Here is a 14,466-nt window from a genome sequence, read left to right on the forward strand (position 1 = left end):
GAGGCCAGAAGAAAGCACCATATACCCTGGAACTGGAGGTGCAGAGTATTATGAGCCCCCTGTCATGAGTGCTGAGAACTGAATCCAGATCCTCTGCAAGAAGACCAAGCGTTCTTAGCCTCTGAGGCATTTCTCCAGCCCCAACTTTTTATTTTTTATACATCCCTGTATTTCAGGTGTTTGTTACAACATCAGAAAACTGACATTATGTTTCAGCACAGATAAGAACATTTATCTATCAGGAGAAAGTGCATGATAATAGAGCTGGTGTGTAAAAGTATTAAATATCATAAGTATACACTTTTAAAAATTTCATTTTCCTCCTCATCCTTTTCTTTGTGTACGTGTGTATATCACATGAATGTGGAGATGCCCACATAGGCATCAGACCCCTGGGGCTGGACAGGCGGTTGTGAGTCTATGGATGTAGGTGTTGGGATCTAAATTTGGGTCCTCTGCATTAGCAGCGACTGTTGTTTCTCCAGCCTCATGGTGATGCCTTTTAAATATCTTTTAAAGTCTGCCAAGGGATGCCAATAGTGGGCAGTATCCAGTTAAGATAGTCTTTGGCAACTTCAAGCTAGGAAGTCATTCATGGTGGACCCAGAACTACCTTAGAAATTATTACTGCAAAGGGTCTCATTTTGCCTCTTCTGTTTATTGCCTCTAAAAGGCATCTTTTGGCATAAAACTATCATATGGATTTGGATTTAATATCACAGTGAAAAGGAAGTCATGGCGCTAACCCCATCCATCACCAAGTCTGTCAGAAGACCTGACAGGAACTGGAAAGACTCTAAGGTTATGAATTGGTCCTAAGATGCTAAGGGTCTCCAAGACTAGCCTAACCTTTAATAATCATCTGTGAAGGAAATCTGTCTTCAAAAATAATTTATTCAAATACTTTATGCCAAAATAACTCTAAAAAGCATTAGTTTCTGAGTTGCCGCCAAGCAAATATACACTTAACTACAGGAACACATCTATTACTTCATAGTTTTTTTTATTATAGACTTTTTATCCACATGAATGTTAAAGAAACTACAACAGAGTTAAATACCATTTTTGATAACATGATTATATTCTTAATTACACTCAATATTAAACTGTAAAATATTTCCAGAGGAATACAATCTTCATACAGCAGGCAAAGTACCAGAGAGGAAGGGGGTCAGGTGTGTCTGTCCAGCTTGCTATGAAAAGCAGGCTTGTCTAAACATAAGTCCCCGTTCCCAGGATTGTTCTTCTGTCTTCTTTCCACTATGAATCACTTCTGGAAAAGCAAAGGACAATCGTATGGCGCTGCAGAGACCACACGAACATTTCCCCACTCAGCACTTCCTCTCCTCTGGGATCAGGTATGCTTTCAAAACACAAATACTCAAACTTTGGTTCCACCAAAGATGTGACAAGCATCTGCTCTGGTTGGCTCCCCCCTCCCCCCTCCTTGTGAATGGCCGCCACGGTTTATTTTACATGGTTGCCCATGCTAACACGAGGTCACTTGTCCTTGGCTTCTCTCGAACCTGGTTCTGATGCCCAAGCCCTTTCAGTTTGCAGTTCTTCTTTCCACAGGTCCGAAGTGCTCAGTGGTAGGCTGTATCTTACAGCACAAGAGTAAGTGGGTCTGTCACCTGGGGTGAAACAAAAGCACAAGACAACCTAAGAAAACAAGAATACTTAAAGTGATAGAGAAGATATTTTTTATTACAGTTTTAATACATTTCAAATGTGTGTGCGTATATTGTATATGCACGTGTTATAGGTTGTTGTGTATGCATGCACACTGGAGTACATTCGTGTCTATGAGTATGTATGTGGAAGTCACGGGTCAATGTCGGTGTCGTCCTATATCACTTTCCACTCTAGTTTTTGAGGCAGGGTCTCTCACTGAACCTGGGGTTCCTGATTTGGCTAGGCTGGATGGCCAGTGAGATCTGGGGATACCCCTGTCTCTGCTCTACCAGTGCTGGGGTTTCAGAAACACATAGCTGCATGATTGATTGGCATCCATACTTAGACCCGTATGTTTGTAAAGCAAACACTTTGCAGACCCTGGATACATTTTTTTTTAAATGTAAGTATGCTTGGTATCTTTGTACATATTTGTGTGCTATGTTAGAACTCTGCTGACTTTGAAACAAACTAGAACTGTTAGTGTGCTGCTTTGCCTTGCCTGCTACACAGGAAAGGTGAATGACTGGACTGAGAAACTCCAGTTTGTTGTTGGGCAAGAATTAAGCCAGCCTGCCATGAAAGAACAGACACAGTTCATGTTCCCTCGCCTGCTGGTTTTGGTTGGATGCCCTAAGACATGCTATTTTGATTATCTATATTATTATTTTGTCTTATGATGTCAGCGAAACTGTAGAAAAAGCCTAAAGGATTTGTAATTCAAAGTCAACAAGAGTATCAGTCCGTCACACTCATAACTGACGACAAGAGGTGAAGCAGGCCACAGCTTCAGGTCAGAGATCAGAGAAGCACAGATAAAGTTCAGAGTCTCGGGCCACACAGCAGATAGTGTGCTCATGTCTCTGCTCATCATGAAGGATGGAGAAGCAGCTGGCTGCATCTCAGTGGGTGACTTAGGATTAAATAAGACAATTGACATAAGGTGTTGAGGGCAGTGGGGGCCCATGGCTATTCTCAGTACAGGTTCTAAGACCCTTTGTCCTCCACCCTCTGATAAGCACCTTCCTCTCTCCTCTACCTTTCAACATCCTTCTGCAATGCTTTTTCTCATTGTTTTTAAAGTTCTTTCTTTCTCTTTCTTTTTTTCCAAGTGAAGTAGGAAACACTAGGGATTTAGCAGAGATGTGAGGGCAGAAGTCACATTTTCAAACCCTCGAGAAATGCCTCAAGGAGCAGTTGGAGACAGAAAGAATGCAAACAGAGGCAAAAACAGGTGGGTCATCTTCTGAGCCTTGGTTACACATGCTTGCGGTTTGGTTTTAATAAAAGTAGCTTCGGGGGCTGAGAGCCAGCTTAGTGGTAAACATGCACTGCTCTTGTGATTCCCAGCAGCCCGTGACTCCAGCTCCAGGGGGATCTGACACCTTCCTCTGGGTTCTGTGGACACCTGTACTCATGTTTACCCTGCCCCCTCATAATTCCCCACATAATTCAAAATAAAATAAAACTTAAAAAAAAAATAAAAGCAGCCTTTTAGGGTAGGAGAAAGAATGCAGCAGCAGCCTGGGGTTTAAGAGTGACCCTCAGGGCTGCAGAACAGGAAGAGACCTCGCCCCTTTATAGTAGATAACAGCAAAGCCAGAGCTGCTGTGTGGGATTACATCGTGTAATGTTTAGAGTCCTGTCTGCTCCTCAGCAGCTCTAGTGTCCAAGGAAGTCAAACAGACTGTAAATCCTGCTATCAGTTGCCAGCTATGTGGCCTCCCTAAGCTTCAGCGTTCGAATCTATGAAATGGGTGCTGAAATGGGATCTACTGTGAAGACTTACAACATCTACCTTACAGAGCTGTGAACCACAAAGGTAACAGAGCAAAATCCATTTGGTTCTGGATCTGGCACAGTTACTGCTAAAGTAAACTGCAAACGAGCCATTCTACGATGCATTTCCCACTTAGGTAAAACAACTTAATTATTTCCTAGTAAAGACATGGGTGTTTTAGCCAGTTACCTGAATGACACTTGGAAAAGTATGAAGGTAATTTAAAAACAAGTGATAATTAGATCAACGTTGACATTGTAACATTTTCTATTTGCATTTTCTATTTTTATTTCTATTTTCTAATATTTCTATGCTGAGGTGTGTAGACAGTAGCTGGTCAGAGCAATAATTACAGACAAGGAAGAATACCAGAAAGTGATTCTGAGGCTAAAAAATGGGCCCAGAGGCTAGAGAGATGGGCTCAGTGGTTGAGAGCACTTAACTGCTCATCCAGAGGACAGGGTTCACTTTCTAACAGTGAGAAAGCTCATAACCATCTGTAACTCCAATTCCAGGATGACACTTTGACCTCTGTGAACTTCTGCACGTACATGGTACACATACATACAAGATACACTTTCTCTCTCTCTCTCTCTCTCTCTCTCTCTCTCTCTCTCTCTCTCTCTCTTTCTCTCTCAAATAAAGTAGGAAATATTTAGAAGGGCCCAGGTAAGTATCCACATGTAACCCTTGGATATGTTTCTTAACTCTTTCTCATTGCTTTCCTGAGCTTGCAATACAACAGACCAGCCAAGCAGAACAACGTCTAATCTAATGGGGCTTGTTTTAGTAGATGCTTTAGAGATAAATAAACGAAACTACCCTGTACACAGCTGGTTTCTAAACAAATAGAATTCATTGTCCCAAAGGGGACTGTGCCTAGGTTGAAGAAAGACTTTAAATAAACCCACTGATAACGGATATACAAAGGGTGAGTCAAGAGTGTTCAGTGCGCGTGTTTTAATTGCGAGGTTGATGTTAACAGGACTATGTTGTCTTTTCCGGTGAAATTACAGTTACTGGGCCGGCCTGGGTAGATGCTTTAATTTGACACACCATGGAATTTCTTACGTTCAGAGGGCCAAAGAAGATTTGTGGAGCAGTGATATGTGGCAGTACTTGCTGAGCTTATTAAATGGATTGCCTGTGGTTTTGAAAAGCTTCCTCCCCTCAATACTCATATTGGAATCCACTGGGTGGTATGAACACTGCCTTAAGGGTCACTCTTGCATAAGATGCTAATGCATCAGGCCCTAATTTGGAAACCTGTGGTCACTCAGGAAGACAGAACCGTCTCTCTCTCTTGGTGTAACGATTTTTATCTTGTAATCTCTCTTGGGGTAACTCCTCTCAGGCTCTGCACACTGAAAGCCTGAGACCGCCTCTAACAACATGGTCATGATTCTCTGCTTGGCTGAGTTAGCTAAGCAGTTAAGTAACCGCTAATCTTCCCAAAGCACCGGGGTCTACTTAGAGAAATCCCTGTTGTCTGCAAGGATGGAAACAAAATCAGCGTGGGGGAAGCATTAGTTACTGAGCATAAATCAATCTCGTTCGCCACAGTGACACAGCCATGTGCTAGGCGGCTGGCAGAGATTTGACGACGATGAGTGTCACTGGGTAGGTGCAAGGTGGGCTTTTGTGACAAGCAGGGAAGATGGGATGGGAGGGAAAGGAAGAAAGACTCGTTGAAGTTCCTACACTTGTAGCAAGCCACCCTCTAATGGATGAATCTCACAAGCACTGAGTCAAACGTTCAATGCAGTATCTTTTATGAGGGGCTCACAAATATGCAACATTAACTCATATTGGGGTCAGGACACGGGAGAAACTGGCTCGGAGCAAAGCAAGACTGTCATCAAATGCTGGAAACTTAAAAGCAAACTTATCCTGTAAATACTGACACCGGTTTGACTGCAGACTTCACCATAACTTATTTGATATCATAATTTGTAGGCTTTTGCCAAATGACTGTTACCCAAAGGTTGTTTTTAAACACTCACACTAATATTTTTTTTTCATGATTTGAAGAAAATTAGTTTGGCATTTTCAATACTTACTACCCCACTCATTTGGGTTGTTCTTGTCTTGATTACCTTGATACCCTGATTTAAGATGGAATCTGAGCAACATAAAAAAAAAAAATCTCATTCACAGCCGGGCGGTGGTGGCACACACCTTTAATCCCAGCACTTGGGAGGCAGAGGCAGGCAGATTTCTGAGTTCGAGGCCAGCCTGGTCTACAGAGTGAGTTCCAGGACAGTCAGGACTACACAAAGAAACCCTGTCTCGAAAAAAAAATTCTCATTCACTTTAGTAGCAACTTTCTCTACCACAATATGGATAAAATCACTAAATTAACATCAGACTTAGTAAAAATACTTCAGCTGAGAGCTGACCTCACACAAGTGTTTGAGTTTAGCTTTGTGGAGATAGCATAGGATACTTTGCTCTGATTTCTACTGAGAACAAGATGTTCAGGATGGGGTAGACGACACTGTGTCTAAGGTTGTGTACCTTGGCACCTCTTCCTAGCTTGGCAACACAGACACAAAATGTCACATCTCCCCTCTCTGTATTTCATTTTTCATACAAAATGAAGAGACAGCATAGGAGCGTTTCACAGGATTTGGAGAGACAGATGAAGTGCGGCACTATCATCACCAAAGCAAATACTGAAATACACTCCTGGTAGAGATGGCGGCAAGGCCAGTCATGCGCACATGGTAGATACACAAGGTCCTCCTGTCTTCACCGAGAGCACTTCACGCATGCACCGATCCATCCCCCAAGCCTCCGGGTAGCATTTCCTCCTGCTCATGGGCAAGATGGCGGGCGAGAGAAAGGACAATGGACCTCCTTTGTAAGAGTGTCCCTCCCAAATAGACTCCAGCTAGTTAAAAACAGGATTCTGAGGGGGGACTCCTCACATCTTCTGAAGGGAATGGATAAAGTGCACCTCTTGCCCACAAGCCGGAGGAAATGCTATCCGGAGGCTTGGGGGATGGCTCAGTGCGTGAAGTGCTCACTGTGAAGACAGAAGGACCTGAGCTGGGATCCTCGGTACCTGGAGAAAACCTGGGTCTGGTGGCCCATGTCTGTAACTCAAGCGCTGGGGTGAGGGGATGGTAGAGACTGGTGGATCATGGTGGCTTGCTGCCCTGACTAGCTGACATGGTGACCTCTAGTTCCAGTGAAGATACCGCAAATGAAAAAGTAAGATGGGGTGCAATATAGGAAGACAACCCAGCATTGACTTCACGCTTCCACACTCTGCATGGACAAGTGTTCCTGCATACATACATGCACACACATATGTGTGCACCCACACACGCAAGGGCACGCACACACAGACACGACTGCACGCACGCATATCCTGGACTTGCCCTGATTCAGAAATTCTGACCCTTAGGTCATCCTAACCTATTTTCTTAGAAACAATCTGTTTTAGTTTTTTTTGCAGTCTTACAATTCTAATTAACAAGTGTGTCTTCCTCAGAAGGCTTCAAAGGCTGCTTCTGAGATTCTTAGTCATGCTTTGACTATAATCAGAGAGTTCTCACTGTCAGCTTTCCCTTAAGCTTAGATTTTTGTCTTTTAAATTGTTGCTAATGTGACCTTGAAGCAGGTTTCATTTGAAAGAATTATTTTGGTTTAGGGAGAGGCGGGCTCACTAGTCCCTGGACAGAAAGTCTCCATAGTCTGTATTACTCCTCAGTTCATGTCACCATGGGTAGTGAGTCACTCACCGAGAGTCAGACTCTGGGAGACTTTGGGCAACATCAGTGAGAGATGACACATTGCCATTGTTTCAGAGGGGCAGATAGCCCCCCACCCCCGGGAGAAAAAAAGGTCAGAATAGAATGATTCTTGTTTCTAAAGACTGGATAGAGATGTTTTCACATGTAGAAGTTTGCCATGGCATTTCTAGGGAGCCTTTAGCCATTCATTTAGGAACTCAGAGCCTGGGATTAAACACGTTTGGTATACTGACTTAAACACTGGATACAACTTTCACAATCCCTTGATCTATTACAAACACCTCAATAATGAACACCCCAGCACTGGCAGGAAGGATTAATGAGAAAACCAGTCATCTCTGCTGGCGATCTCACCTTTTAGCTTTTGCTGAGATGGGCACCAAGCTTCTCTTTCCTGATCAAACTTGCTGCATAGGGGATCTGTAAGACAGAAACAAGCGAGGTCATCAAGCTGGAGACAGATGCTTAGTGGAGGCTCTCCAACCCCTTAATAATGCCAGTGGATCTTCCCTGCAGAGAAGAAAGCTCCCTCTGCCCAGCAGTGTGAGGCTGCTGGGGTACAGCATCGGAAAGGCTACCTATAGGCAGTCACAAGCCCGATTGTTGCTACAGATAATCATTGAGGTTAATATGAAGCATTTTATTTTTAAAAGGTATTAACAGTATGGTATTATTATTATTTGAAAAGTGAATTACAGTGTTGAAATAGGTCCAAGCTCACAAAAGATGAATGTGATTACAAACTAGCTCAAGGTAATCAGTTTAATTAGAGTGTTTTCTTTATAAAACATGCTGTCATTGTGAATCACAAAGAAGACTAAGCATAAATTATTACTGTGGGTAAATTCTCAATTACTGATGAGAAGAACTAGAAATAACCACAGTGAATGGGAGATATGGTCCATTCTATCTGGAGAGACTTGAGAGTGAATCTGGATAGTGGGTTGTGAATGGAAGCCCATCACATTTGATATGCAACTTTTCATTAGAAAATCCAAACGGCTGAGAGCAGACACATACATTATTTACATTTGCTTTTATGCTGACCCGGGTCAAGCGACTCTGTCATTGTGTTATTCTAACCCTGGTCAAGCAACTCAGTCATTGTGTTACCTGCCGGCATCATTATGAGGTTAAATGTAGGACTCTAAATTTGTATCTATGTTACATTTGAGGAAACAATATATCCGGCCCTTTTTTTGATATCTTATTTATTATTATTTTGTATGCATGATTGTTTGGCCTGCATGTATGTGTGTATATCAGCTTCATACAGTGCTGTGGAAGGCAGGCGGGGGTGTCAGATTCCATGGGAATAGTTTTAGACTATATTGTAAGCTACCATGTGGGTGCTGAGAATTGAACCTGGGTCCTTTGGAAGAGCAGCCAGTGATCTTAACAGCTGAGACATCTCTCCAGCCTCAATACTCAGCATTTTAGAATGTAATCCAAAATATGGCTGTTACATACAAGTAGTAACAGGAAAAATACAATCATTTTCCTTCACTTAGATAATACTTTTCTCCCCCTTCATCTTCCTTCCTTCTTTTCTTTATAGCTCAGGCTGAATTAAACTTGTGATCCTCCTGCCTCAGCCTCCCAAGTATTAGAATTATAGGTGTGCACCACTGTGCTTAGCTATGGAATATTTTGATATTTCGTTAATGTATCTCTTCACTCCCAGCCTTTTATTGGGTATTGGTTTTACTCTCTCCATTCACTCATTGGTCCACACATGAACCCTTTATCAATGGAAAGAGACTATGAGATGACAAGGCTGAGGTGACTAAGATAAGCAGGGCCATCTTGCTATAAAACTGGTCACTTGAATCAGGCAGTGCTCTAGTGGACAAAAAGAAGATTAAAAACAAGCGCCTCACCATTTTGAAACACAAACACATCAGAAGAAGTGCAAGCACCAGCGTTGAAATTAGTGAATCACACAACAGCATAAAGTGTTCAGTGCTCCAATATGAATATGGGCTGAGATCATCTAGGTAGCTATGACAAGGACGGGCAGTTAGGTGGGGGCCTACGCAAGTCACCTCTTCTCATGGGAGGTTATGTCATACCTGCTATTCAGAGACACCCTTGAATGGAGGCTTCCCATTCTGGTGTAGGCTGTAAATACCAAAGAACGTGGTGATCTCTCTTATAAGCTGCATAATGTGAGAGTCTTGAATGGAATTTTATCATTTAGGATGGTGAGATCTCACATAAACCTTCAAGTGAGATAAGTTAACAATAAGATGTGCTCATTCCATTTTCCTGTTTACAAAGGGTATTTAAAATGATGACAAATACTACAGGACTTTGTAGGTGTGTGTTATGTGCCGGGCAGAGTAGGAGAGAAACTCATAGCACCCTGGACCACTCACCAACGTGAGTAAGCCACATGCTAACCCAGAGAAAACTGCAGGAATGATGCCACTGTCAGCCAAGTCTCATCTCTCCCTGTTCACTTCCCCTCCTCTCTACTCTCCTCCTTTCCCTCCCTTGCTCACATTTATTTAGCTAGGAAAGAGGGGGCCTATCTCCACATAACAGCATCAGAGTCTCAGAGCACCAGGTTAGAACTTAAATGGCCAGAGAGAGTTGTCCTCATACAAATGCAGGGTTTCATGTCTGCGTCTTTGGAACAAGGATAAAATAAAAGCCAGGCAATGCAAGGACAAAGAGCAAGCACGACTGGCCCTGAATCATAAATAATTAATAAAGATTATTACATAGCGTACTTGTTCCCTAAAACTAGACTAGTTTACAGAGTCCACGACACACTTTACCCTGAACATTTTTACATCTCTGAAATTGGATGTATGATGATTGATGGTATATTAGAATTATAGTTGGAAGCTGTTTTTCTCTATGAATCATTAGGCAATGGTACCTTGTTCAGCTGGTGTTTTCTCAGACTCTATAGAATGCAATACTGGATTTACAGATGTCGGCAAACATTCCTGACTTGGGATCTTCGTATTCTAGAGGATCTGTTTAAGCTACTTAGTCCCATGGCAGCCTGCTGTAGGACTTACAGAAGCTCTCTTTTCATTCTGGTCAGTGTGGAAATCACGAGGCTTGGATAGAGAACTTTGAAATGTTATATGACTTATATCTTATCCAGTTGACCCTAAGAGGTCAAAAAGCATTGGTATCTCACCAAAAAAAGATAGCTTTCTAGTTTGTGCCAAGGGACAGTTGGTTTGAGCTCAGACACTCGGGTGAGTCATTGTCTCGAAGCTAGAAAAAACAAGAGCCGAATGCTCCAGGATGGAGGGACAACAGAGTCGTTGTTAAGACACAGGGCACTTGATCACTAGTGGAAGAAGATGCATAATGGTCAAAGTCTGTCTATTGCTATAGAGTCTTAAGGAAGCTTCTATGAAAATTCAGATTTTCATCCAGCCCAAAGGCTTACAGGGACCTCCTTAACACATACACTTAGCCACAAAAGCCAAGCTTCTTAATGTCTCCGGGAATCTTTTTTTCTTTTTTTGAAAAATAAAAGACAGGAACAGTTCTATCTGTCTTTTATGGAAATTGGGTCAAGCTCTCCTCCCAAAGAATAGTAGACAATATCCAAGTAAAGATGGCTGTCGTTGAGAGGCTGCGTTCTCACCCAGGAGCTGGCTCAGAAATGCTTATGGTTCCGCAGTAAAGAGCTACCATGTTCCCATCTCAGGGAAGTGGTAAGCTGATCTTACAAGTTTACCACGAATGAAACATCAGTACTAAATTTATTGCTTGAATGTTATTTTAATTGAAGGCTTTCAGTGGCGGTACTTCTGTTTCCCTAGCTGCGTGTGGCTGCAGCTTTCTAGAACAACAGCAGAGGGCGCTTCAAGACTGGCACATGTGTTGTATCTCTAAGCCTGGTAGTAGTTGTCAGGCAGGTTCAGAGGCTAAGTCTGTGTCTAGCCCTGGATTGATGGGGGGCTCTGAACTGGTGGTTGACAGCATCCTTCAAGATCTCAGGGTTTGAAGAGCACACCTTAGGCAAACCTACAGTGATTGCTTATATAAATGTACTTTCTTAAAGAACAATTGTCAAATTAACAATAAAATGAAATCTCATCAAGTTCTTGCTATAAATTATTACAATTTTCCAGGACTTGTCTATGTCAATTAAAAGGTTATGTACTGAGTAAAACATCTTCACTTTGTTTCCAACCCTAATAGACAATGTTTTTTTTTACTTTTTAAAATTGAACACATTTTCCTGGAGGTCCTGTGTCTTTTATTATGCTAAACACTCAACATTTTCACAAATTTGCTAAATTTTAAGAGTTTTGCATTCGGTTCATAAGTAGAGAAATGTCTGCTTTTTGTAGAAATAAATCTGGCTTCATGAAGAAAACTCAGAACAGGGATGGCAGGGTGGTTTTTTTTTTCCCCACACAAGTAATAGAAAACTCAAATTTTAAGTTTTATTTTAAGAGTTAATTTGCGGCCATTTATAAATGTTAAGTAACCTAATTCTGCATGTCTTCAACTCTAGCATCACAGTATGCATACATTGATTTATAAATGCACAAGGAGACTCATCGTTCGACTGTATAGCCATTATAAACTTGTATTCAACAAAACTGGAATAAGAAGGCACAAAAATTATAGTCAGCAGAGGATCGAAAAATGTAGGAACCAAAGAAATTCATAATTTTCTTTTTATGGCAATGATACCCAAGATGCTTTCCATGGAAGTTTTGAATAGGAACACCGTGTAACAATACAGAAGAAACGAGCTGTGCATCTACAGGAACCATTACCAGATACGATGGTTTTAATATATTTTTAATTCTCCAGGATTGCAAGATAGGCTAGGTTTTACTTCATCTGAAGCAAAGAATGTGTATTCTGTGATTCTATGGTACGGAGACGTTGAATACAAAATGGCCGCAGTGGTTTACTTTGTTACCAGGAGGCAAAGTTCGAAATCTTATTTACAGACAGAGAGACCATTCCACTAAAACCGGGAGAACAAATGAAAGTATGACACTTGTCACTCCTTGATAATCTTCAGAGATTCTCTGAAGACATTCTCTCAGGTGCTTTACAGATACATAAAGCCGAATGAGGAACCAGATAAGTTACTGTGCAAACAACATCGAGCCTGTTGTCTCGTTTCTAAAGTAGGTAAAAGAATTCCAAAAATGGGTCCTTCCTGTGCCAAATCAACTCTGACACCAGACTTATTCTGTTTCACTATAGCAGGCATTATTTTGAGAAGGGCCATTCTGCTGGTCACTCTTACTGGTGAAACACCACACGGTTTCTGGGTGCATTCATGTTTATTCTTCATGTCACTGTGGATTATAATATTCCTGCCGGTTCAGCCTTACAGAAACTCCTTTTTTAGAGGAGAACTGACATTCATGGGATGGGCTTTGGGTCCAAGTTGGTAGACCTTACAGTGTGTCTGCTAGTTACAGGGAAGTAATAGCACTGGAGCTCCCCTTAATTCACCAGTGTGCCGTCCTGTACTAGTGTGAGAGAACACGTGGGGACATCAGGACCGACCCGGGGAAAAATGAGAAAGAATAAAAAAGACTGGGTGCATTGTATGGGGTTTGGGTAGTGCTTGGGGTGATTGGTGCATCAAAATGTTTGTTTAACATGTTAAAGGCTATACATGGTGCTGGGTTCTGGGGGCAGCTTGATAGCTCCGGGTGTCTTATTGTAGGGGACCCACAGAGAGGAAGAAGGAAAAACAAGCCATGTTTGTTTTGTTGATTTTTATGTTGTTTGCCTGTAAATGTCTGTAAATTTCAGGAATTATACTGTATCTAAAGAGGTGTGTGTGTGTGTGTGTGTGTGTGTGTGTGTTGGGAGATTGTGTCTTAGCTCTCCAAGACTGTTTCATTCACCCTAGGAGCACTTTACTACCTAGTGGGGTGTGAGGTAATAACACTTGCTGTGTTTAGTAATACCGACTTGTATCTTTCATGTATCTAGAAAGACCCAGGACACTGTCTCTTCTAGCAACAGCTCATGCTATTATATGGAAACACCATTCTTTCCACTGTTACTAAAGAATCTGTCAAAGGAAATTAAGATGTTAAAATTAAGCAACTAGCTTTAGAAGCCACCCTGCAATGAATGCCCAACTCCTTTCTATAGCCCATTTTGTTCTATTTGTGGTCACCTGGAAATCTCAGTTCTTGTTTGTTTCTTGGATTCACTGTAAGGAATTTTAGGTCTTACCGGCTGAAATCAAAGGCTGAGAAGAGTCAATAAGTTCGTTTTCCCTCTCTGTATGCAATGTCTTATTGATCAATTAAGAATATCCTCAGCTTCCCAGTGAATTTAGATATAAACAAAACAACCCCCCCCCCCACACACCACCATCAACAACAACAACAACAACAAAACCCTCCACAAGAACAACAGTCTGAGCAAAATCTGGTATAAAGGTTTTCTAATCCTGTAGTTATTAGTGAACACCTGAGACCAGAAAAGTCACAGTGATAATGTCACAGTTCTTATAAACTCCACTTTTTGCCCAGACCCCCAAGCAGAAGATGTTGTGAATCCAAGATTGCTTTAACCACTCTCAGGAATCTCTGTGAACATGGGCATGCTTCCTTCATCCACACAAAGAAAACATTAGCAACCATCTTTCTCAAATAATCCTGACAGAGAACTACTACATATTTGGCTCTTAAGAAAAGACACTTGAGACAACTAAAATCAACTAAAAACAATATCAAATAACCAAAATTATGACAACTGTGTTTCCAAAATAAATCACCATAAATCTTTATCCAGATGCTTAAAAATAATCTCAAAAATATTGAGTATAAATTATTTTCCCTATCGTTTGCTCTTTGGAAAATGAAGACACTTAGGAGACCGATTAAAAACCTATGGCTTATTCCAGTTGTGTCTGCACAAGGTAGAATGGTGAAACATTCAGAAAACAAAACTTCAAAACAAGATCCTTCTGTCTATCTGCATCCTCCTGACTGCTGCGTCCTTTTAAAGGGATCACTTTGAGGCTAGGATAGAGAAGAATGCTTCCTATGGAAATGATGTGCTTCTTTTCATCAACCCTCTAGTGCCTGTAATTGGTTAATTGTGTGTATACTCTGTTCTATTGACTGCGGAGGGCCTGGCTGGTGAAGGGTGCAGAGCGCAAGAGCTAGTGTCCCCTTCCATGAATTCCTGTCTCTTCCCTGCATGGTGCCTGTGAATTTACGCCAGGAAAGAAAGCTGGGTACCTCTGGTTTGCCCACAGAGGCAATGCACACATCTGTG

The 14,466-nt window shown here is 41.8% G+C and overlaps 1 protein-coding gene across 1 annotated transcript in view; it reads right to left on the reverse strand.

The window, feature by feature from the left end:
- Positions 1 to 1,029: 1,029 nt before the first annotated feature.
- The window catches only part of Skor2 (SKI family transcriptional corepressor 2), a 40,996-nt gene continuing 27,559 nt past the window's right edge, over positions 1,030 to 14,466 (reverse strand). The window contains exons 8-9 of the mRNA XM_034518419.2: positions 7,570 to 7,635; positions 1,030 to 1,634 (exon numbers count right to left, since the gene is read on the reverse strand). Coding sequence (XP_034374310.1) covers positions 7,573 to 7,635 — 63 coding nt within the window. The 3' untranslated portion in view covers positions 1,030 to 1,634; positions 7,570 to 7,572. The remainder of the gene's footprint in view (positions 1,635 to 7,569; positions 7,636 to 14,466) is intronic.

Source organism: Arvicanthis niloticus, chromosome 14 (genome assembly GCF_011762505.2).
Source record: "Arvicanthis niloticus isolate mArvNil1 chromosome 14, mArvNil1.pat.X, whole genome shotgun sequence".
NCBI lineage: Eukaryota > Metazoa > Chordata > Mammalia > Rodentia > Muridae > Arvicanthis > Arvicanthis niloticus.